The 25,591-nt window shown below is 39.6% G+C and overlaps 1 protein-coding gene across 1 annotated transcript in view; it reads left to right on the top strand.

Moving 5' to 3' along the window:
• The window catches only part of cadm2b (cell adhesion molecule 2b), a gene marked incomplete at both ends in the record, with an annotated part of 61,203 nt that overhangs the window by 26,565 nt on the left and 9,047 nt on the right, over positions 1 to 25,591 (top strand). The window contains 3 exons of the mRNA XM_079823337.1: positions 2,354 to 2,515; positions 3,191 to 3,281; positions 4,985 to 5,163. Of these exons, the coding sequence (XP_079679463.1) occupies positions 2,354 to 2,515; positions 3,191 to 3,281; positions 4,985 to 5,163 (432 nt within the window). The remainder of the gene's footprint in view (positions 1 to 2,353; positions 2,516 to 3,190; positions 3,282 to 4,984; positions 5,164 to 25,591) is intronic.

Below are 25,591 nucleotides of genomic sequence, written 5' to 3'. Positions count from 1 at the left end.
TAGCGTAAGGAACTTACGCAATACGAGAGAACCTCTCGTAAGAGAACATGAATGTGTTTTGAGCTTGTGTTCACCACAGACCTTATTTCAGCCATTTAACCAAAACCCCATTCAAAAAACCCATTGACTTTGGGACGAGGGAACCTGAAATGCTAAAATGCTAACTCGCTTCCAAGTTTTGGCCAACAAAGTGATGTCATACCTGCACCCCTCTGTGCTTAATTACTACTGTTAGGGATAACAGTTTAGGACCCAAGACCAGTTGTGAAGAATGAAGAGCAAGAGTGCAATTAATTAAAGAAAAGTTTACTGAAGAATAGTTTGCAGTTTCATCAGCAGAAGCTAGCTTCAAGTCTCACAAGGAGTTCGTAGGCTGCGCTCTCCTAAATAAAATTTATCAAAGTTATACTCTTTTCAAGGTCTAGATACTTCATTACTGCAGGTTGAATGATTCTGATTGGCTAAGAGAAAATAGACAGTCATAGTAAATTTCCACATATTGTCAGTTAATCAGATGCACGTCTTCATAGATCACTTGTTGACGCTTTCACCCCGGAATTAGGCACATAGTGACCTTCCAGGTCTGGAGCAGGCGCCAGCTTGCCCAGAAAACAAGTCCACCCATCTCCTACGATGCTTGTAGTCCACCTCCAATCCTGGGGTGCGTTTCCCGTACAACGACGTAACTCACTGCTTAACTACCATAGTACGATGCATGGTTGAAGAAATCAACTAGCTAGTCACGACTGTTTCCCGAAACCGTATTGTCGCAAATATGTCGTTCAACCACGTTGGTTAATGATGTCACGCAGGTGGTGGAGTAATAAATGCTTTTAATTAATTATTTTGAGATCGAATTCATGCTAGATTTTTTGCTACACATTATGGATATGGCACCTGAGGAATAATTAAAAATGTTCTCAGTTATTTTGCTTTATTTCCAGATTCAAATAGGCTCTTTTTTACGTACTAGAGCACGTCCGCATATGCGCACTCTTCAAAAACGGTGCTTTAAATCTCTTGACAAACTAAAAGACATTAATGACATTTGTATGTATTCTAAATAAAAGATATAGGTTGTACTGAATGTCAGCTTGCTTATTTTGCTCAAGATAAGGATTTATTAAGTCCACATGTCATGCAAACAAGAAACTATGCTTCTAACCACAGGTCGAGAGCTGTCGTTGCAACCACACAAGTTTGCGACGCTGTTTGCGAACGTTCGTTCGAACGATGGTTTCGGGAAACACTGACTGGTTGAACTATGTTGATAACGACGGAACTTGCGACCATAGTTGGCTAACGATGCTTTTGGGAAACGCACCCCTGATCTGTAACACAGAATACTGCGCACATACACAGAGACACAGTTGTATGGAGTTGTTGGAGAGTCAAACCTAAAAACAGTTCTCCAAAACATACAGTTAACATGTTCTTCTCCTCAGAAAGAAGTACAGGCAATAGTACAGGCAATATTCTTCTATTCATTAGTGTTTCAGTAAAAGGAAATCATATAAAATGAATAAAATATAAATATATACAAAAAAAAAAAAATATATATATATATATATATATATATAATATATATATATATATATATATATATATATATATATATATATATATATATATATATATATATATATATATATATATATATATATATATATATATATATATATATATATATATATATATATATATATATAAACACATAATTCAGTCAAAAGGAATGAAACCAAATATTCAAGAGAACATTCAAACTTGAAGAAATAATTTAAATCATCTTTATATGTAGGAGGATAGATATTGATTAGGGCTTTGATTATACATTTAACTATATATATATTTCAGAATCCACCCCCTTCACTACTCAATCAGGTCACTTTATCTGACGAATTACAATTGTGGGTTAACGCAGTGCTGTTTTACTTGGTCAAAACTGTCATACTAAAAATATGTTTGAGTGTGTTGAAAGTTATGTTAATGTTACTCTGTGCATTAGCTCGATGGCTGGTATGAGACACTTGTTGGACAATGCAGTAAGATATCAGTTAGAATATCATATTAATAAAAGCTTGTGTTGCTAAATGGCATTCAGTTAATTTAAATATTTAAATTAAAACTATTACTTCAAATAAAGTTCTTTCTGACTATGCTATGCCAGCCACTTGACAAAATAGTGTTGCCTCTGAGGCATGGTACAAACATGTTACTCGCGGTAATTCAAGAAATGAGTATCACAGAACACTTAATAATCATAATTTATGATCTACTAAATGAAGTACCTTTATAGTACTGTATGTGTAACATTAGCTTGATAGGTCTTCTTGTTGTGACTGTGTTTTGGCAGGTCAGAAAGAGGTAAACGCCACTGGGAGGTCATTCACGGTCAGGAGCAGTGTACACCTCAAGGTGGACAGGAAGGACGATGGAGCAGCGTACACCTGCGTGGTGGAGCACGTAGCTCTGGGCTCTTTGCCGCACCAGGTCACAGAAGTGCTGGAGGTCCACTGTGAGTCATGATTTTGGATCAGTTTCCCTCCTGACTTTGGTTTAATGTAAACTGGTATTAGATCATCTGAAATGGGACATCTACCAGCACTAATTTGAAGAGCGTTATGTGTACAGTAACAGCAATTTAGCAAAGTTTAGTAGTAGTGTAACCGTAGCTCAGTAACTTTTCCATTATTACGTTTATTTTACCCCAAAGAAAGTGGTGTGTTGTTGCAAAGTGCTAGATTTTTACAATATCTGATTGTATAATGTATATATAATATTTACAATAAAGATCCTTTTTCCTCCTACATTTTTTTTTTACATTTTGTTGTGTTTTTGTTGTGTCTTGTGTTGTTTTGTTTTGTTTTGTTTTGTTTTGTTTTTGTGTCTTGTGTTTTTTCTTTTTCTTTTATTTTTGTGTCTTGTGATTTTGTTTTGTGTTTTTATTTTTGTTTTGGTTCGGTTTTTTGTTTTTGTTGTGTATTGTGTTCTTTGTTTTTGTTGTCTTGTGTTTTTGTTTCATTTTGTGTTTTTGTTTTGTTTTTGTTGTGTCTTGGGTTTTTCTTTTTGTGGTATCTTGTTTGTTTTGTTTTTTTTTGTGACATTTTTGTTTTGTTTTGTTTTTTTTGTTGTTGTTTTTTGTTGTCTTGCGTTTTTTATTTGTCTTGTGTTTTTTGTTTTGTCAATCCAGATCCTCCTCAGGTACAGATTGTGCACTCAGTAATAGTACCTCAAGAAGGCCAGTACTTCAAACTGGAGTGTGTATCCAAAGGCAACCCACTGTGAGTGCAGCTTTCTTTTAATCACCTTCCTGAACATTGTTTGAATACGGTTTGTCTTATGAAGTTGAACTTGCAGAATCATCACATCTCAAGGCGGCCCTTATCTGCATGCCGAGAACAAAAAGCAATAATACTAAATCAAATTGTGATATTTGGGAGAGATTTAGTGAGTCATATAGTCGTCTAGAGGCAGTTGTAACTCTTTTAGTGTGACCTTTCTGAGGCAGAGGACAAAACCATAAAAAGTTCCTTGAGCAGAAATGATAACAAAATGAGAGAAAAATATTTTTACTAAACCTATGGCCTATAATGAATACAGGAGCTGAGAATTTTTTACATATTTACAAAGGAAGTACAATAGGGCGACATTTACGTTGATGAGTTCTTGTTTTTAAAAATAGCTTGTTAGAGAGCAGCAAAAGGAACTTGAACGCTTTTTTTTACTAAACAATTAATTTCTAACTATTTTTTTTTAATTAAAATCCTGTGTAGTGTACCTTCTCCTGTACACTGGGGCAGGGCCGTAGCTAGGAAATTCTGGGCCCCCAAAAAAAAAAATATGATGTGGTCCCCCAATGCCCTCCACTCATATCATATACGGTATATATACAGTAACGGTGGGCCTATAAGATATGGGCATGGAGGCCCACATCTGGTACCATGCACCTAATAAGGATTTCTTACAAAATAACTAAACAGACAAATAAATAAATGTAAATAAAGGTTATTGATTTTACTTATTTTACATACAATGTTGTATATAAATATTATATAAAAAATGGCATTAAGTGATTAATAATGTTGTGTACAGTCATCAAGCAATTATGCAAGACAACAAAAGACAAGAAATTGAAAATTATTTATAAATATAAATATTTAAAATTATAATATATATATATATATATTTTTAAAGTAGTCATACCAGCTATATAATAGGCCTATAAAATGTATGTCCAGTCAGTCTGGTGTCTAACAGCTGAGATAAATATTCAGAAATGAAAAAGGATGCAGTCTAATGTAAAATAAAACTACTGAAGTTTCTCTTAATTTTTGATGAAGATAATGTGCTATTTTATTAAATAAAGCTACTAAATGTATCCATCAATAGCAGTGAGTTGTATTCGCGTTTTCTTGACAGTAGACTATTGTTAAAAATATCAGCAGCCGGCAAGTCTGTAATCCTTGGGACACTCATATTTTTCTGCATATTGTTATACAAACCAACAAACTACATAATAGTGCAAAAAGACGAGGACTTTGAGCGTGTTCCGTTCGGGCGGTGCGCACTGCGCAGGTATACAGAGATTGTACAGTACCAGAGTGCGTGGGCGGCGGGCACGGCAGGCATGGCATCCCATCACATTCTCTCCCTACAGTGCACTAAAAGAACGTTAATGTTAAAGAATGTTTTGATAGACTTAAGCAATTTTCCTGGCCTCCCTTTCCTTTTCATGGCATTACTGGTACTCAGATTTTTTTTACTTCCACTGTAACATTACTTCTAACTTCAACTACTGTTCTCGGAGCAGCCTCAACTATGATTGGTTCTGTTAACTAGTTGGGGTGGGTCTTTCTGTGTCTCTCTGCTGTTTGCCGCTGCTTGAGCTGAAATAATTTATAACCATTTTACTAAACCATTTTTTGGGGAGGGGAGAGAGAGGAGATCTACATAGCCTCAAGCTAAATCACTCTGTTGTTTTTAGGCCTGAGCCAGTTTTTTGGACGAAAGATGGAGGCGAGCTTCCTGATGTTGATCGAATGATCGTGGAGGGTAGAGATCTAATCATTACCACACTGAACAAAACAGACAACGGCACATATCGCTGTGAGGCCAGCAACATCCTCGGCACCAACAGGGATGAATTTACGCTGTATGTGTATGGTAAGTACTTCTGGGTCAACATCATCTCTGGAGGGCAATAAATCCATAAGTTTATTTTTTATATTCTCATGTGTTATCATTATTTATTTTATTTGTGAAAGTTTATGTTAATATCCATCGTAATCTGCATCAAAACACACATACGCACTCAGTAAACTCCTCCTGGCCTAGTTTACCAGTGTTCTTGTGTGTTGGGGGTATGTAGCAGAAACTGCTGGTGGCTGCAGAATTTGCCACCAAAGTGAGACGAAGCCAGAAATGATAAGTTGGTTCTCCAAAACAGGAAGTAAAGCACACAATTAAGGGTCCACTGCTAATGCGGATAACATTTGTCAAGCTAAAATTGGAAGGAAGATACAGAGCGCCTGGGACAAAGACGGATTTGTAGCATCGCTTTTTAATAGGCCCAACAGCAGTCACATTTTTTGTACTAAAACAAAGACATGGGATTTGTCACAGCAGGAGGGTCCTTTATGGACGGATGCCTTTTGAAAGTTGAGCCCACAACTCTCCGTGACTTTCTGTTGCCCTAGATTTATTTGGCCACATTAACAAGACAAACAGACACACAAAATAAAGATCTTCACTAGTATAGAAGCTCAGGTTAACCTTCATCCTTCCCTCGCATCCTGTAACAAATCCTTTCCTTGCAGGTCAAAACGACCCAAAGCCCTAAAATAATACATTTTTTGTCCAGAAAGCTTATATCATTTCATTTTTTTTTTTTTTTTTTTTTATTTACTTACCTTTAAATTACTAGATTTTATCAATAAATAATATAATCTAAGCACTTTCGTCACATTCTTTCAACGTAAATTCTAAATAACTCTCCAATACATGCAATCAACAGCTCAAAATATCTATAATATATGATTTTTTGTGAGAAAAAAAAATATATATAACATGATATTTCAACGCTATCTCACGACTCATTCGTACGTATCTGTACGAGATGGCTAATTTGTACGAATTCGTTCGTCCTCACTCGTATGATTTGTCTAAACCGCAGTGACTAGGTTTAGGGGCGGGGTTTGAGGTTAGGTCATTCGTACGGAATCATACAAATTATCCACCTCGTAAAATACATACGAATTGCCGTGAGAACAGGTTGGATATTTCATGCCTTTTGCCACTAGATAGCCTTATAATTTTATATGGAGCAAATGAGCTGTTCCGCTGCATCATAAAGTCTGGTCTCGCATTTATCTCTTCAGTATTCATTCAGAGACACTTGTAGACATTAAAAGATTTTTTGTAGCATTTTTAGCTTTAAATTTGAGCATTTGTTAGGTTTTTCTATGTATACTGAAGCATTCCTTGCATTCCATTTATTCCTAGGGGGTCAAATTGACCCGCGAGGGAAGGATTTGTTACTTTTTTTTACCACATAAACCACATAAACTCCTCAAAGTCAATTTGTTTTGTGTGTATATGTGGTTCAAGTGTGACAAAAGTCCTGAGGTCTTGAACCACTGCGATGAATACTCAATTTAAAGAAAAACATTTTTTTAAATGATTTTCTGATCAAAGTGACCAAAAGGGAAGGATGAACCAATAACATCTAATACCTGGAGAAAGCATTAGCATAATGCTATATTAGCGACATGCCAGACAAATATTTTTGAATAATTGTTATAATGAATTGTTATAATTGAATAATAACACTTTTAGTTCTATGAATAATAACACTTTTAGTTCTATCAGTTACTAGCAAAGACCAGCCAAATCATGCTAATCAGTCAAATGTTGACCTCCAGGTTAAAGAAATGAGAGGCAGCGAGATACAGACAGGTGTAGAGAGGAAAAGAGGGAAAATCTCATTCACATGACTCATTACCTCTGCTTCTAATTCATCTAGATGTCTGACTTCACCCAAGTGATATATATTACCGGTAAGCCCTTCCTCTCAGGATGAGTTGTCCGACTCGGCTCTGGAATGAACCTAATTTGCTAATGGTACGACTGCCAAGTGGCAATAAATGTCAGTTGAAATCACACAGTCTCTATTCATCTCCAGTTAGCGTTTTAATTTCCGTTTATTAATGTGTCTGCTGGCTAGGTACACTTTATTTTTCCAAGGACAGATAGAAATGTGAATGTCTGGTGTTTAGGAAAGGCAATAAATGCAAAGCAGGATGGCAAATTCTGTTATTTTAGTATTCTGTTATGGCAAATTGGGCCGTGATATTTAACATTACTCAGGTTTGTTTAGTGTTTGATCCTTAGAAATTAGTATCATAAGGAATTGAATGATTCCGATTCTGATTTCACTCAACTATTTTGGTTCTTTAACGATCCCTTTAACAATAATTATTTGCTAACCCTTGTGCAAAACAAAAGTGTGATAAAAATTTATAAAAAATAAAATAAAACCGTACTTGCAGATAATTTAATATTAATGAAATAAAAGGCTACTTTTGTGTACTTAAAGAGAGTTCGCTTTCATGACCATGTTTCTCAACAAACTTAAGTAAACTTTTGTATACTTTTTGTGTGAAGTGCACTTTGTGATCATGTCAAATTAAAAGTTTTATTTTAAAATAAATTTAAAATAATTTTGTTTTCTTTTGTTGCACTAATGAGACACTTATTTTGATGTGTTGACTAACATGTAAAGTACTTATAATTTTTAACCGTATTGTGTTATTCAATGTAACATTTAAAGTTAATATTATTTTAAATGTTCTAAATTGCAACTTTATCATTACAAATGTGTAATTACAAATATATTTAAATATGGCATAAGTTTCGATAGAAAAGGTATATACCATAAATGCTTGTCAGTATATTCGACGGAACACTTTAAACATATGTCAACATATGCCACTATGTTGGGCTGCTCAGGATGCTCAAATAAACATATCATTGTTTTCATAGTACCACGTTTACACTTTTTGCAGAAACATGCTAGTAATATTTGTATACGTATTAAAATATACACATCAGAGTTTGAGGTTTTTTTTTATAAATTCTATTAAATAAATAAAAGAAATGAATGATAAAATAGTAGTATTTTAGTATTATAAAAAGCCCATAAAGACAAAACTGAAACCTCCATATATTCATAAGTCAAGCCAGCCGCAGCGGACAATTTCTAGAAAGACAAGCATGAGCTAAAACAGCAGTGTCTACAGACAATCCAATTGCTCCTCTAGATGTGAAAATCCATGTATTGGTCTGCACGCTCCTATATATCTGAGTGTTATTGAGCCGTTGAGAGACCTGTGACATCTCTCCTGCAGGTGTAATGTATAGTCTAATCATACCCAGCAGTAGGTCGGAGCAGACGAGACTCCCTCTGGCTACTCTGAGCCCCGAGTTCTCCTCTGACTTTTAAATGAGCATCAGCATTTATGTCTCATGGGTTTAATCCAGCTCTTGCTTGGAACTGTAAAATATTTATTGCTTGCTTCTTATAATCAGCGTGTGTTCGCTATACCAACCCCCTCTCAATTAAAACCAAGAGAACAGATGAAAAAGAGTTTCGTTTACTTGCTCGAAAAAGCGTGCAAACATCCATAAAATTGGCGTCTTTTCAGAAGTGCGCCCTGCTGCCGGAGCAAGAGATGAAATGCTTCCAGAGGCACTCGTGGGGCATTTTGACCCTAAACGAAATCCTTGCCAAAGAGCTTGAAACTGCTGAGTTGTATTTATACTTCTTTTAACTTTTTCCTCCTCTTCAGTCTTAGGTCTTATTTAAAGAGCTAATTATGTATCGGTAATCAGTTCGGAAGACATGTAAAGGAAGAGCGTGGGCGGCCCACGCCACGCAGAGACTGATCAAAACAGCCCGCATTTGAAGTACAGGCTGAGGAAAACTAGCAAGTGATCACGTAGGTTTCTGATGTAGAAGTCAAGCATTAAACATTAAAGAACCAAAAGAGGAGCATTGACCAACAAGAAAAACAGAAAATAAACATGTTAATAGAGCGGTTTTCGCATAGTTTTGGACAAGATCTTTAGAACAAGGCAAATGGGTGATGTTTCCACAAATCCAGGCCATATTAGTTAGTCAGAAGCTTGAGGATGTGAGACAAACCTCCACAGACTGTGTCCCAAAATGAGACTACCTCTAGAAACATTTATATTTTTAATATGTTAAATATGCTGTAAATTCAGAAGTAAATTCAGTGCCTTTCTACAGAAAGAAATGGAAGCTTTTTCCTCCATGGAATAAAACGATTTAAAAGATAATTGTGACTTTTTATCTTGCCATTCGGACTATTTTTCTCACAATTGTGAGGTTTTTATCACGCAATTCTGAGAGAAAAAAATCTGAGTTGTAAGATATAGAGAAAAGAATTATGAGATCAAAATTACCTTTTTTATTTTTTATTCAGTGGAAAAAAGCTTCCATAGAAAGAATGTGTGCTTCACAACAACACCGTACTGCATAAATAAATATAAATATTATATACTTTTTTTTCCCTATATACCTGAGGCACACCAAAAATAAAATACATGAAAATGTACACTAGCATAAAAAAATGTGGGGATAATAATACATTTTTTCAGCAAAGATGCATTAATTTGACCAAAAATGTCAATAAAGACATTTATAATGTTACTAAAGATTTTTGTTTCAAATAAATGCTGTTCTTTTGAACTTTATATTCATCAAAGAATCATGAAAAAAAAGTATCATGGTTTCAGCACAACTGTTCTTAACATTAATTATAATAATAAATGTATCTTCATCATATTAGAATGATTTCTGAAGGATCATTTGACACTGAAGACTGGAGTAATGATGCTGAAAATTCAGCTTTTCTTTCACAGGAAAAAAATACATTTTAAAAGATATTAAAATAGTAAATGAACATTTTAAATTGCAATACCATTTCACAATATTACTGTGTTTACTGAGCATAAAGGTCTATTCACACCAAGAACAATAACTATAAAGATAACTATATTAGCGTCCACACCAGCGGACGATATCGTTTAAAATGTTGGAGCTCCTAAAGCAGGATGGATTCTGATTGGCTGTCAATGTTTCTATCGTTTAAAATTCTGTTTGGTGGAGAAAGAGTTAAGAGACTACTTTTCTAAGAAAATGACTGACCCCAAACTTGTGTCTATTTTGTAACTTGTGATACCCTCAGTGGCAACCTATGCAAAATCTCCATCAACAACACTAAAAACAGGCTTAATGTTCTGTAGACAAAGCTTAATTTCATACTTTTTTTATGGTGAAATATAGCCCAGACACGTTCTTGTCAGGACTCGTGAGATTCACCCACATCAGAAACCCTGGGGGAAACGCACTCAGCCCGCAGCACAAATGAGCCGGGAACAGTCACACAGCGTTTGAACTACAGCGGGAATGTTGATCTTTTCCTCTCTTCCCATCTCTGTCTTTCTCCATCTCTCTCGCTGCCACTTCATGTCACCTCCACCTTTTTACATCAGACATTCTTTTTTTTCCCCTGATTGTACAAATTGGACTAAAAGGTTTTTGGCTCCAGTGTTGAGGGAAAAAAGCTAGCCACAGATGAAATTCTGGTTGTCAGTCTGTCAAAGAGGTGAGAGATAAAAGGCATTTCTAATCAGACATCTGCTCTGTTTCAGTAAATCGAAGGACAGATTCTCCAGTGTGAACGAAAAAGCTTGTGGGGACAAGCAACATTGGGTCTCATTCACTAGTTATTGCGTGGATTATTGGTATTTGTTTGCACAAGACAACAAAAAAAAAATTACGATACGTGCATATGCACATAAATTTTTTTCTTAACCTTGTTCTGATATCAATGAATTTGGAGGATTCTAAAGCCAAAAGAATACTTCGTTTTTTTACGCCTATGTGAGCGTATTCGCACAGTCGAACGCACAACCTTGCAAAGTATACTTTTTTTAGACTGTGTTTTACTTCAGGCAGAACTGACAGAACGGCAGTTTCTTTCAGTTTGTCTCCTCCATTCCTGTTTTTGGTCATCCAGTTTGAAATGTTGACTACAAACATGGAGGTTTTTCAGATTTTCCGTCGCAGCGTTTTCTCTCTTTTCAGGATTCTTTGCAGCTTTTAGCTTCTGTAAAACTGAAAGTAACTCACTGTTGTCTTCTCTTTGAATTCTTGCACCCGGTAACCATACAAAGTCTACATCATTATGACTAAAAGTTTGCTAAGAAGTATTTCCTACTAAAGCAAGGCGGTATTTGACTCTGGTCAAGCGTATCCACAGCAGACTGGTGGGAGTGCCTTTGGATGGCAACATGCCCATTGCATCATGGGTGTGGAAGTCTTCCTACAGATTTGAAAAAAAAAAGGCTGTTTCCTCTAGTCAGGTAGCACCAATTTTTAAAAAAAAAAAAACTTTCTACTGTATAGGCAGCCAAGTTTTATTGAATGTGAAGTACTCCTTTAAGATGTGGTCACTTGAGCGAAATTTTTGTGAAATTTCACATGAAAAAAGGTCCATTGTCGATAGTGTTGAGACGTATGAAGTACATCTTACACTTTCAAGCCAAGCTGCTTTCTGTTGGTCAGCACGTCCAACATGAACATGAGTGAAATCTAAGTGTCACACTTTTTGCCTTACATGAAACACTCAATCACGCAAGTGTTTTATGCTAGTTTCAGCCTTACGCAGTTGTAATTTTCACGTCCAGCACCACATTGTTTAAATAGCAAATTATCTCGTGCCTATCTGTTCGCCCATAAGCGTGCTGGTCTGAAAACGTTCAGGCGCATTGTTGGCACGTTTTTGAGGCAACTGAAATCGACTGCGCCATTGACCCACAAAAACCTTGTCTAAAGTCAATAGGGCAGTATTTTTTGTGTTATTTAAAGGGAGCGTTAGTAATTTGCACTATAGGTGGGTGCACAACGCGTATATATTCTGCTTGTTCCTCACACAGAGACACACAGCAACACAACATTTTTACATTTTTAAATATTAAAAGTAAAAGGATTCCTCTCTGGAGAAGCGTTCAGTCTTTCCGCTCGCAAATTCCACCATGTAAATAGTGAATCTGCCATGGTGCAAGCGCAACTGGCTTTTAAATGGAATGGGAAATGAGACTCTGATTGGTTTATTGCACGTTACGCCTAAAACACACCCATTTATCTTTAAGAGTCAAGGTACAACCCTTTTGGAATCGTGATGCAGATTTCACACACATACTCTGTGCGTACACATTGTTAGTGAATGAGACCAATTGTCCCAATTTGTCTTGCCCGTTCTTTTCATCTGTGTAAGTTAAAGAGGCTAGTAACACAAATGACTAAACTGGTATTAATGCAGTAAAAAATATCTTCATCTTCAGCGGCTTGAAATACAGAGCGATTTGCATGATAAGAAACATCATTACAGAGCAGTGCAGCGGGACGTAGCAGACATAAGAGATTAGCAAGAATGTATAGATATGAAAATGTGCAGATGGATGTGTTTTGCAGGATGTGTTAGTTCGTACAAACCACATTTGTACTTGAAACCATTATGTCGTCCCAGTCGTCCATGTTCCATCATTCTGACTGCAGGTTAATGCTGTCGGTTAGTGTCTTCATTAATGGGTTTGAGTTTTTGTGGCCAGTTTTTTTTTTTTATTCTTTCCCCTTGTGATGTCCTCACCCTTGTCTTCCCTTACTGCCCCTTTCTGTCTGCGTCCATGGCAACAGCTAAAGATTTCCCAGGTACAACTACAGGTAAATATTTTTTGCTGGAGTGCTGACATCATCATTGCGAGCCAGGGCGCTGTAATGTCGCTTGTGGAGTGGTGGATCGGGTTACGCCAATTAACCTCCTCCATAGCATGAGCTGGGAGCCATTGCCTTGCATGGGAGCACTGCTGATCTTTGTGAAATGTCATGGTGCTCCATGGTGCTGTCATTCACACAAGGGACGCTTTTGGCCCACTTACTGGCGTCAATGAAAGGAAATGTATCTGATTTCTGTTAGGAAGAATCTGTAAACGTTAGAAATGCAGTTTATATTGTAGAAGGGTCGATGGCACAAGGATAGGCCTAAACCAGATAACAAAATATGTAGCTTAAAATGCATGTTTTTTAGAAATGTACATTCTACAGTCAGTCCTACTATGGGCAATCATTATTTATTTGTAATTTTTTTCCAAGAAAAAGCATTTTTCTACAAATTTGAACAACGTTGAGGCCATTTCAACGTCAAATGTCAAGTGGTGTAACCAATATATTAATGATAATACATAAGTCTGTAAACAAAACATGAGCCGTCACTGACCCACAAAATAGTTGAGCCTTAGTGAAAAAAAATATATTTTAAAGTTTTTAATGAAATAGTACATTTTATATAAAAATAAAACTCTTTCCAAGTCTTCTTTAGTTCTTTTTTGTTATTATCTCTAATAACCAGACTGACTGAATCTTAAGAAACCAGCACTCAATTCTTGAAGATAGCTCAGTGTCCTTGTAGACCATTTGAAAGGAGTAAACACAAAGCTAAAAAACCCTAGCTTTTAACTCACTAGAACTGAGTTGCAGCACTGGCTGTTAAATCGCTGCCATAAAAACATATTATATGTCATCAGTGTGTGCATGGTATGGCCTTTTGAGAACATGTTTTATTTTGCTATGTACAGTTTATGTCCTGTTTTGTTTCGTTTTTTTGTGAAACATTGATTTTTCAGCTTGGTCGTCTATTTTACTGGGGTCTCTGTGCTGAATGTTCCACCCCCATGTGTTAACTATTTGTCATAGGTCAGATTTCCTTAGCCTGCTCACCCATGAGGGAATTGATTTTAATTATTAGCAACTGTAATTTGTTTTTAAAAATCTAATCATATTTTATGCCACCCACACCATATTCCACTGAACATGAGCTGCAAAATGAGTGTGCGAGATGACAGCGCTTACAGCATGTAAAGATATATCTCAGGTGTAATCTGTGTTTAGAACACAGTTCATACTTTTAAGGAACTTTTCCAGTTTAAAGCAAATTAAGAAATTTCAAATTATTGTTGTAATGAAAATAACAAAATACCATCCAGAATGCCTTGCATTAAACACAATTTATGCTTGTTTTTGCAAACTGAGGGATGAACTGTAACTGTATTCTGCTTGTTTCTGCCAGGGAATAAAAAATATGTAATTACAATCTCAGAATTGCGAGTTTATATCGCGCAATTTGGACTTTGACTCACAGTTGTACGTTTATATATAACAGATCTGAGAAAAATGCGAGAAATAAAGTTAGAATTGTAAAATATAAATTCAGAATTCTTTCGCAATTGCAAGTTTATATATCGCAGTGCACTTTTTTCTCAGAATTGTTAGTTTATGTCACACAATTTGGACTTTATGATTTGCAATTGCGAGATTTTATCTAACATTTCTGAGACATAAAGTCGCATTTCTGACTTTTTCTCGTAATTAAGTTATAAAGTCTGTATTGCGAGCAGTGTTTGGTAAGTTATTCTAAAAAAGTCATGAATTACTAGTTACTAATTCATCAACTGTTAGATAACGTTACTAATTACTCTTATTTTATATATATATATATAATTTTTTTTTTTTTTTTTTTTTTTTTTTTTTTTTTTTCGTTATTACTAATTACTTTCTAAATCCCTTATCAACCTCAACCGGTTGAACAATACAAGGATGAAACGTCTCTGGTTACGTATGTAACCTATGTTCCCTGAGAACAGGGAACGAGACGCTGCGTCAGCTGACGCTACGGGGAACGCCTCCAGCGTGACAGGTGCCTGAAATCACAATTACAAAACGTCAATCCTATTGACCGGCGACAGCCTATGACGTCATCAAGGTGCAACCAGGAAGTATAAAAGGGCGCCTTGCCAACATGACAGTATCTAAACATCTGAAGGGACTGTTTGGCAGGAAATCCTTGAGGCATGGCAAAGCGACGCAGCGTCTCGTTCCCTGTTCTCAGGGAACATAGGTTACATACGTAACCAGAGACGTTCCCTTTCGAAAGGGAACTCGCGCTGCATCAGCTGGCGCTACGGGGAACGATATACCAACGCCGCCATGCCGAAAGGAGTGCATGCCCACTGGCAGTGACAACTGTCAGGACAAGCAAATTCAACTGAATGAACCACTCCCCTTCTGGTCACATTAGGCTGTCAGTGACAGCGCTCCCTACGGTCAAAGCCCAAGCTATAAACCTGAGAAGGAAACTTCGCATACTACATGAAGTCCTACCCTGGCCGCTTGAAGGCCTGGAACCAGCCCGTTCGACAGAAGGGGTTCCTTTAAGGGAACGTGGCAGGGGGACCCGAGGGAACCCGTGCCAGTCACTATTCGGGAAGAATTCACCGAATGCCACCAGGGAGGCCTGACCTAGCGACCTCTAAGTGGGACACGTCAGTTCGGCCAACCCCTGTCTGCTTAAGTACAGAGCCTCTGGTACTTGCCTCCGGAGAGACATCCTGCTAGGGTACTGCAAAAAAGGCAGTGTCCTCCACCAGCCGGACCTCAGAGACGGGTTATCCTGGAGAACAGCGCTCAGCGAAGTGCTTTCTAACCCTTGCTAGCGAGGGGAGTTTAGCCGCTCGATCCTAGGATCTACCAAGCACTTATTTTAAAACGTGCTCAGGAGGCCTAACAGGCCTACAGGCTGATCCTTGCTGGGAGGGGCCTCGAGGGGCCTACAACTGACGGATCAGTGCCAAGCGGCTATCAGCTCACAGAAGACTCTCACTTGAGAGGAGCTCCCAAGCCTGCCTGGTAGGTAACCATGCTGTAGGCGATCTATGAGAGTCCCTTCCTGTAGGGACCGCATAGTAGCAGCGTCGTCTCGTCATGCTAGGGTATGAACACCGCCTTCAGGTGCTACCGGCTAGAAACCGGCGCCTGATAGCAGGTGACCACCAGCTGTCAGCGTAAAGCCAGTTATCTGTTCCCTCCTAGGGAACTCGTCCCCCAGGGAGGCCAGAAGGGGCCTCCACCTGGTAACCTGTGCCGACTGCTCACGTGTCCAAACCACGGAGCTCGCTCTCAGGGAGGCCTAGCAGGCCTACCACCTGACCGCAGTCGAGCTAGCCCTCGAGGTAGCTGGCAGAACAGGGACTCGCTCCGTCAGGGAGGCCTAGTGAGGCCTACCACCTGTTTAGTCGTTGGGCGTTCCTTCAGGGAGGCTTAGTTAGGCCTGCCCCCTGACAATAGGTGCGCTAGAGATAGCTTTTTCACAGTGTCTAGACTCATCTAGTGACTGCGAAACCGGAACATGCCCTTAGAGGAGGCCAGGTGAGGCCTACAATCCAATAGCGAATCCCCCAGGGAAGCCGTGCCGCTTGCTACCTGTTAGCAACCCATGCTACCATGAGGTACCGGAACTGGGGACCGGGGAACGATCTCAGGGAGGCTCGCCGCCTACCACCTGATAGCAGAACGTGCTAGTCCTCCAGGGAGGCCTAGTGAGGCCTACTACCTGCTAGCACTCCACGCTCACCGCCACAGAGACTGGGAACCGGGAACTTGCCCTCAGGGAGGCCGGGTGAGGCCTACTACCTACTAGCAGCTCGTGCTAGCCATCCAGTGACTGGAGCCCGGGACCAACCCCTCAGAGGAGGTCCAGTGAGCCTGCTTACCCCACAGCAGGCCCTTAAAGAGGCTTGGTAGCGCCTACCACCTACTAGCAGCTCGTGCCAGCCGTCGAGGGACTAATGCCCAGGAATACCCCCTCGGGGGAGACCGGGCAAGGCCTGCTACTCACAGCAGGCTCTCAGGGAGGCCTGAGGGGGCCTACCATCTGAGCCAGGGTAACCCAAAAACGGGAGCCTACCCCTCAGGGAGGCCTGGCAGGGCCTACCTCCAAATAGGAGGTCTGCAGGTTCTATGAACCCTGCCGCGGATAGAAGAAGGCTGGCTGCTGCACCCGGGCTGACGGTAGCTGTCTGCTGCTGACGAAGAACTGGACATCCAGTTATCACCTGGGGACTCATCCCCAAGGAGGCCAAAGAGGGCCTACTGGTTGACGAGGTTTCTGATGAAGTTGACGTCGACGGAAAGAATCCTCCGGGGCCCACCTATGGGCCACGACGTCGAGACTCTCTTGTCCTGGAGTCCGCTGCCCAACCAGCTGGCCTTCATATGCCCGCACCTGGGGCTGGCTCCATCCCAGAGGCTAAAGGGCCATCGCGATAGCGCAGTCTCACAGGGCATTGCATACAGACATGAACCTAATCACATTGCCAACAGCAGTGCACTCAGCAAACAAATGCTTAGGAACCCTCTAAAGCGAGGGGAGTACAACTTACGTCACCTGCTTCAGGGCGGCCGCCTTACTTTCTCATACAGCGGTCTGCCGTTCGTGCAAGGACGTCAGCCATTGGTAATGCTCGGGCCTCAGGGGAGCATTCGATCAAACCGCCGCTTTTTGCAGAAGGTTGCGATGTTCAGCTCGACCCGAGCCCTAAAGAAGGTGGAGCAGAGGACATAGAGCATACAAAAATGTAACCCACCGGCCGTACCATCCTCCAGGATGAGGCCGGGGGCCACCAGATGGTGGTGGCCACACCAGCTCTGAAAGGCGGGGCACAGCAAAACTAAAGTCTTAGACGCACACAGCGAAAGACGCTCAGCCCGGCCCCACGACCACTGGCAGGGTCGCTATCCCTGCTGCAACACCTACACTGCATTACTAAATAACCCCAGAACGCAGAGAAGGGGGCGGGCCTTGGCCGGACTACTCTGTAATAAGAGGAGGCTGAATCAAGGATGCAGAAAAACAAGCACTGTTCTTATACTGAAAGACAGGCCTAGGGGCCGACATACCTGCTTTTAAAGGAAGCGCCCCCCATCCTTAGCAAAGCCTAGGCCAAGTGGTGCGGTGCTAAACCTGCACTAGATCTACCCAGGGCTCGGGAAAGAAATATTATCACCCCTTACATAAACAAGCCCAACATGGCTGGGCGCAGATCTACTACAGCTCACGCATTAGTGCTTAACCCGGTCGTAATGCTACTTTATACTTAAAGCTAGGAAAACAAACAACTCGCGCCACAAGCCCGCGAGCAAGGGCGGCAAATACAAACACTCACATAAGTGAGAGAGATAACACGGAGAGGCGGTAGATCTCTACTAGCTAAAGTATAGCATTATGCACAAACATATAATGTTGCAAAGAAGATCGTTCTTAGCTTACTCACGGGGAGCTGCAGGCCCTGCGATGTCCAGCGATGTTCCATAATCCCCCAAGCCCTCTCAGGAGAGCGAAAAGCGGAGTCCTGAAAACATTAGTTTAGAAAATGTTTCACCCTTCTCGAGGGGGACTCACCACTCGCTCTTCTCGGCGCTTCAACCCAGCCATCAAGCTAGTATACGACCACCATCCTGAGGGGGGCGCTTTCACCAAACAAACCAGGCGGGCCGTCAGAATCTTACATTTTCTGCTCATCATTGGCCCAACGGCCTGATGTAAAGCGCCCAGGGGAAAGCACAGGAGGAAGGGAAAAAGGCAGAACTCATCTGCGCGCCCTGGGAGGCGGAGTCCGCTGCCTGCGCTGGTTCCGGTTACCAGCACCGGCTTCCTTCCTCTTCTTGTTGCGGGTGTCCCGCCTTCTCTGCGCACCAGTCCTCCACGGAGGGGGCGCTCGAGAGGCGACGCTGGTTCGCTGGTCCCGTCTCCAGTCCTCAGATCGTGACGGGCCAGGGACACCCGGCTGCCTGGGCGCGGTCCCGGACCTCAGCGGGATGCATGTTCTAAATGCCGCCGAGCGCGCCTTCGCCTCCCTGAACTTTCCGACCACCGCCTCCACGGAGGTGCCAAAAAGTTCAGAGGGCGAAACCGGGGCATCCAGGAGAAAGGACTTCTCTTTCTCCCCGATGTCTGCCAGGTTCAACCACAGATGTCTCTCCATGGCTACCATCGCCGCCATCGAACGACCGATGGCAAACGCGGTTTGTTTGGCAGCCCGGAGAGCGAGATCCGTGGTCCGGCGCAACTCGGTCACCGCATCAGGGGTTAGTCCCTCCCCCTGATCGAGGTCCCTCAGCAGGTCCGCCTGGTAGGCTTGTAACACCGCCATGGTGTGCAAAGCCGCTCCAGCGTGACCCTCTGACATGTACGCCCTGCCGTTCAAACGTGATGTTGTCCTAAGAGGTTTGGTCGGCAGGGTGGGAGCCCTCAGTGTCGATGGCCGCCCAGAGGCGAGATAGTTCGCAAACGTCTCGTCCACGGGCGGCAACGACACATATCCAGCCTCAACCAGTCCCTCGACATCAGCGAAGTTAGCTCGCTGATGCCGATGGATGCGGGCTGAATAAGGCTTCTTCCATCCCTTCGAGATCTGTTGATGGAGATCTGGAAGAAATGGAAGACTCCCGGGAGCTGGGCGGTCATGAGCGGAGAGAAACCGGTCATCCAAACGATTTGGACGCACAACCTCTCTCCTTGCGCGCTGCCACGGCAGCTGCAGTCTACCTGCAGCGCGCTCCATGACCTCCACCAGCTCCCCGTACATGGGACAGGATGGATGTGAGGTTTCAGCCTCAGCTGACTCACCAACCTCTTCATCCATCCTTTGCTCAGTCGGAAGAGCCGCAGACGAGGAGGAGGAGCCCAAATCCCGCTCCTCCTCCGATTTCTGCCCCTCGCGTTCTGGATCGTCATCAGCGAGCACCACACCAGTCTCCAGACGACGAGCCAGATCCATCTGGGAACCCCAGGACTTCAGACGCCGCTCAGCCTCAGCTCGAGCGGGGCCGTCCCCAGATGCTGAACTCTCTCCCCTCGAGAAGAGAGCCAGACGAGAGCGGAGCGTCTTCAGGGGAAAACGCTCGCAGTTTGCACAGGAAGCTCCCTCGAGAACTTCCCGTGCATGCTCCTCACCCAGACAGTAAACACAGAGTGTGTGTGTATCCTCAGGTGTAAGATACCTGGTACACGGTTCCACACATCTACGGAAGTGGCATTGCTTCTGAGCACACTTCATTCTCTCGATTGTAACTTTCTTGACGCTTTACGTGAAATCGGCAAACAGTCCCTGAAGACGAAAAGATGCTGTCATGTTGGCAAGGCGCCCTTTTATACTTCCTGGTTGCACCTTGATGACGTCATAGGCTGTCACCGGTCAATAGGATTGACGTTTTGTAATTGTGATTTCAGGCACCTGTCACGCTGGAGGCGTTCCCCGTAGCGTCAGCTGACGCAGCGCGAGTTCCCTTTCGAAAGGGAACTGCTTTTAATTCTATCAAATAAATAATATAAAATTGCATAAATTGTTCTTAAACTGACCAAAGTATTTAAAAGGTTACATTAAAAACATAAATTTTTAACAGTAGATGTTACATTTTGATGTTTTATACATAATTGTATAGTCTATACAGTATTTAATGCAATTACATCAGAAGTAACTGTAATTAAATTCCAGATCCCATACTTTACCTTTTTCCAAGGGAAAAGTAGTTAGGGACCCACTTTATATAAGGTGGCCTTAACTACTATGTACTAATAATTTAATTAATCATTTGATTCATTGCACTTGTACATATATGTACATACATGTTTTTACATTGTACTTACATTTTTAAAAATGACCTGCATGTAATTACATCTGTAATTAATTTATGTAGTTACATTTGTAATTACACTGTTGACACTTCCCTTACACCTAACCGTACCCTTAAACTTACCCATACCACCACACCTGTTTACCCGTATCTCACCTCAATATCGGCAAAAGTATTTTGCAATACAATTTGAACTACATACAATTTGTACATTGTACTTATTTTTTGATGTAAGTACATAGTAGTTAAGGCCAACTAATATAAAGTGGGGCCCTAATTAGTAATTAATTACTTAATGCATTAACACCCAACACTGATTGCAAGATATAAAAATCAGAATTGTGAGATAAAAAGTCGCAATTACTTTATTGCTTTTTTTTTTTATTCCATGGCACAAACAAGCTTCCATAGGCCACAAATGCTGTCAGCTTAACTTGTTTTGAACCTGGAACGAATTAAAAGTGTTGCCTATAGACCTCATTTCTTATCTCCGCAGACATTTCTATGGACAATTTCACAGGGTCTTTGCCACAAATTATAAATCAAGAAATCAACATTAATTAATTCCACAGTGATTTATTTTGATGCAAATGTTCATTTAAAACGTATGAAGATTCTGATTGGGTGTGTGTGCGCCATAAAACACATTTGTTCTGTGCCTCTGGCCTTTCACACAATCTTAATGGAATTCATTAACGCTCAAGCAAAATGACTTACGTCTTTGGCCACATGTCGCCATCCGTGAATGAGACTAATGATCTCTTTACTTTCATAAACTAGCTCCATTTCCAAAGGAGTTCAGTATGTCTTTGCTCCATCAACAGAAAGATGCAAATCAAAGTCACTTTCAAGGAAAGTCTCGAAAGTCGGCAGCCATATTTTCAACACCTCGGGCATCCAAGACCAAGTCCTGTCTACTGGAATGGGGAAATCCTGAAATCTCTCTCTCAAAAAAAAAAAAAACCTTTTGATCTCACAATTAAATAACATATTTCAAATCACATAAATATTATTTCTTGTGCTCAATTAGCATTAATAAAAATCGCATTTTTCAGCTTAAACCAGCCAATGCGCACAGTCATAAGTATCTGTCTGAAAACACAGACTGCAATGTCATGATGACTTAATCAATCAGCAATTGGCTATTTATTTAGAAGGCGGGAGTTATAAGGCCATATTGTGATGGTGTTGCACTTTCTCCCATTCATAACTAATATGAGTGCACCATCTTTGTATAGATAAAGTCTTTGATACATTGCTTCTGACCTCCGTTAGCCAGCTGTAAATCTCTGACCAGATACATTTGGAGATGATATAAGTGTTTTCTATTCCATATATTTATTATGCAGATAAAGGGGGAAAATATTTATTTCCAGTGTTGGGGTAACACATTACAAGTAACTTAAGTTACATAATCAGATTACTTTTTATTAACCAAGTAATGAGTAAAGAAACGCATTGCTTTTAAATTTACAACTAAATATCTGAGTTACTTTTTCAAATAAGTAACAAGTTTGTTTTCTCATTTATTGACTTCTACTGTACAAGTGCGAATTTGCATTTCCTTCAGCCTGAGACTTATTCATTTCACTTTTAGTGTGAAAGGATCTTTACATTTTTCCAAAAATATAACTTTTTCTTTTGTTAATTAAAAAACAAACAAGCAAGCCCAGCCCAGGTGAGAAAAAGTAAATTAGCGCATTACTTTCCATAAAAGTAACTAAGTAACGTAATTAGCTGTTTTGTTTAGAGAGAAATGCAATATATTAACACATTACTTTTAAAAGTATCTTTCCCCAACACTGGATATCTCTCAAAAATGTCTTTAAAATAAATCATTGGCATATATTAATGTTACCGTGAACCACAAAAGCCGTATATGGAGTTATGGACAAAATATTGCTCTAGAAGTATAGCCAAGTGACAGCTGAATTTGAGCAAAATGCAGCAAAATTTGGAGCCTTTGATATCAACAACAAAAGAAATGGGAAACAGTTTATCCTCCCTCAGCTGAAAAGCACAATACTATTCAACATTTGAGGGTCAGTAAGATTTTTTTATTTTATTTATTTGTTCTTTTTGAATGTTCTATTTGTCAAAGAATCCTGAAAAACATGCACTGTGATTTCTTAATATTAATAATAAGAAAGTTTATTGAGCACCAAATCAACAAATTAGAATGATTTCTGAAGGACACTGGAAACTGGAGTAAAGATCCTAAAAAATCAGCTTTGCCATCACAGGAATAAATTACATTTTTAAATATATTCAAATATAAAAGAGTTCTTTTGAAATGTTAAAATATTTCACAATATTACTGTATTTTTATTAAATAAAATGCACTCTAAAAAATAATTTAGGAGACCTGTTACCACAACTTGGTTGCAAGTTAAAAATTCAAATGTATTGTTTTAATTAAACCTTTCAAGTTGCGAACTTAATTTTCTGTCATTTAAACTCAAATTTCTGCATTAATTGGCTTTTTTAATTAAGTTGTAGTGTCTTAATAACTTCGGAAATTAGGCAGTGGATTGTTAGTTCCCAGCATGCTTTACATAGGACTATGTAAGCAGAATAAATGTTGAAATGAAGTGTTTTATTTATTTGTTTTTAGTGAAGGGAAAGACCTGTTAGTGTTTAATGCTGTTATGTTCGACATTTTAAAGAGCTTCTGTAATGTTAAAATTTGTGTGGTTAACATTGTGCTGAGGAGTAGATACATGAAGGTAAAGACTACATCGATTCTATAAGTGATGACTGCTCTAATGGCAGTGAAAAGTAATACTTGTTCATTAAATATACATGTTAATTGGTTTTCAGGGCTACAGCTTTGGACGTTGGAGCAACTTAATGTCTTTGAGTAATCAACTTATAAAATGTATGCTACAAATTAAGTTCCCCTAACTCAGTGTAGCTTGTTGATTGAAAGTAAATTCACTCAAAGTTGTCATAACTCGAAGAAAAAAAATCATGCAAATTGTTGCGTTCATTTTTTTGTTGTTGTTGTTGAGCCAACATTATTTTTTTTAGTGTGGTGAGCATACAGTAAGAGACTTTCAAAAACATAAAAAAAAATTATATTTTGAAAGGTAGTGTATATATTGTAATATTTGGACTATGAACAATTATATTGTATGTTGCATTTTGTTATTTTGACTTAAAATTGTTTTTAAATAAATTAAATTAAATATATTAATATTAAATATATAAAATAAACAAATATCAAAGCACATAGCCCTATACCTTCTGTCACTTTTATAAGTGCCACAGAAACACAGGAAAGTTTTGTGGGTTAAGTATTAAAGTAAATGCAGTATTTCTTTTTTTTTCTAGCTTGACACAACCAAGGTCAAAAACAGCAAGTATGCTCCCACATGTAAAATCACGAGAATCGATATTAAAGGACCTTGAATAAAAGAATCAAAGTGATCAGTGTGAGTGTGCATGTGAATAAATTAGGAGATATTACCGTTAAGCTCTAGAATGTGAATCCTGCCTTTAATTTTAGATGATGTGCTCCACAACAAGACAAACATCATTATTCTTATCCCTGCTTTAAAACTGTCTATTCATGAGATGCCATAATGAACAGAAAATATCCTTATTATCAAGGGATATGCAAAACTCTACATTTCTAAGCAACAGCCACCTACAAAGCCGAGACGGCAAAGAGGAATTATTGCAATAGAATAAATAAACTTTTTAAATTGTAAATGTGTACAATTCCTGAGGCTCATTTAAATGGAGAAATCATGAAACTTCTACACAGCTCATTCAGTTAGAGTTGGGGGCAATACACTGAACTATAAACAATACATTTTATATTTTCAAACTGCATATTCATAAGAAAATAAAAGACATCTTAAGAAATAATGGCTTTACTAGACATGCAATAATTTTTTGAAGCTAAAGCCCATTTTGTTTTTCATAATGGCACAGAAAAAGATCCATAGTCTCAATTTTAGATTTTTTCCCCCCCAATTCAATTCAATTAAATCTAAATGTAATTAAATTGGGCGGCAAATACAACACAAGCTTTCCAAATTGAAGTAAAGCAAATCTCATGAATCAAGATGGCCTCTCATAAAGCTTACCATTGTTTGAACTTAATTTCCACGTGGCTTTTATTTTGCCTCAAAACAAAGCACAATGTTAATTGAACAAAATGGGTTAATTTATGTGTTAGAAATGGATCTGCAGCAGTCCCTGTTCTACACATCTCCCAGGGTCACTTTGCCAAGCGCAGCAGAAGTGAGAGCCATTCATCACTATGAGCTAATGAGAGCAAGTTCCAAGTGCAATAAAGACACATAGTTAAAGTTTACACCCTTGCAGAAGCACTGAAACGGCGCCCAACGTAGGGCCAAAAGGTGCTGTGTCAGGACACGATCGCTCCAAGTCAAAGAAAAACCATTTTGTCCTGTTCCCTTCAAGCGAGGTTAAAGGGACATTTCACCCAAAAATTAAAATCCTGTCACCCTCATGTTGTCCCAAACCTGTGTGACTTTCTTTCGTCTGTGGAACACAAAATGTGATTTTTTTTTTTAAAGAATATCCTAGCCTGAATAAGCATTTAAAGGTACAGTAAGTGATTTCTGAGAAACACTGTTGATATTTGAAATCAATCCGAACAAACGCACCCCTCCCTTCATTGCATGGGTGGATGTCTATTCTGAAGCGAAGCAAATCAATGTTACTCATGTATGGAACAGAAACAATGCAACCTCTGTGTCTGTTTTCAGTCCCTCCAGCGCTGGAAAGCTTTTCTAATATTAACATTAAAGCAACACTATGTAGTTTTTCAATCTTAAAATAATGTCTCTAAAATGATTTCAGTGTAGAACAACTCTTAAGCGGACGAATTATACCGCCGCTGATACCTAAGCATAGCCTGGTCTTACCAGACTCTTGTACATTTCATTTGTACATAGAGTCTGGCAACTCTCCATTGACAAGCGTTTACTTCCTTGAAGGTGGGAA

This window comes from Gobio gobio, assembly GCF_949357685.1.
Source record: "Gobio gobio genome assembly, chromosome: 8".
Classification (NCBI taxonomy): Eukaryota; Metazoa; Chordata; class Actinopteri; order Cypriniformes; family Gobionidae; genus Gobio; species Gobio gobio.
This window is presented reverse-complemented; position numbering and strand designations above follow the sequence as displayed.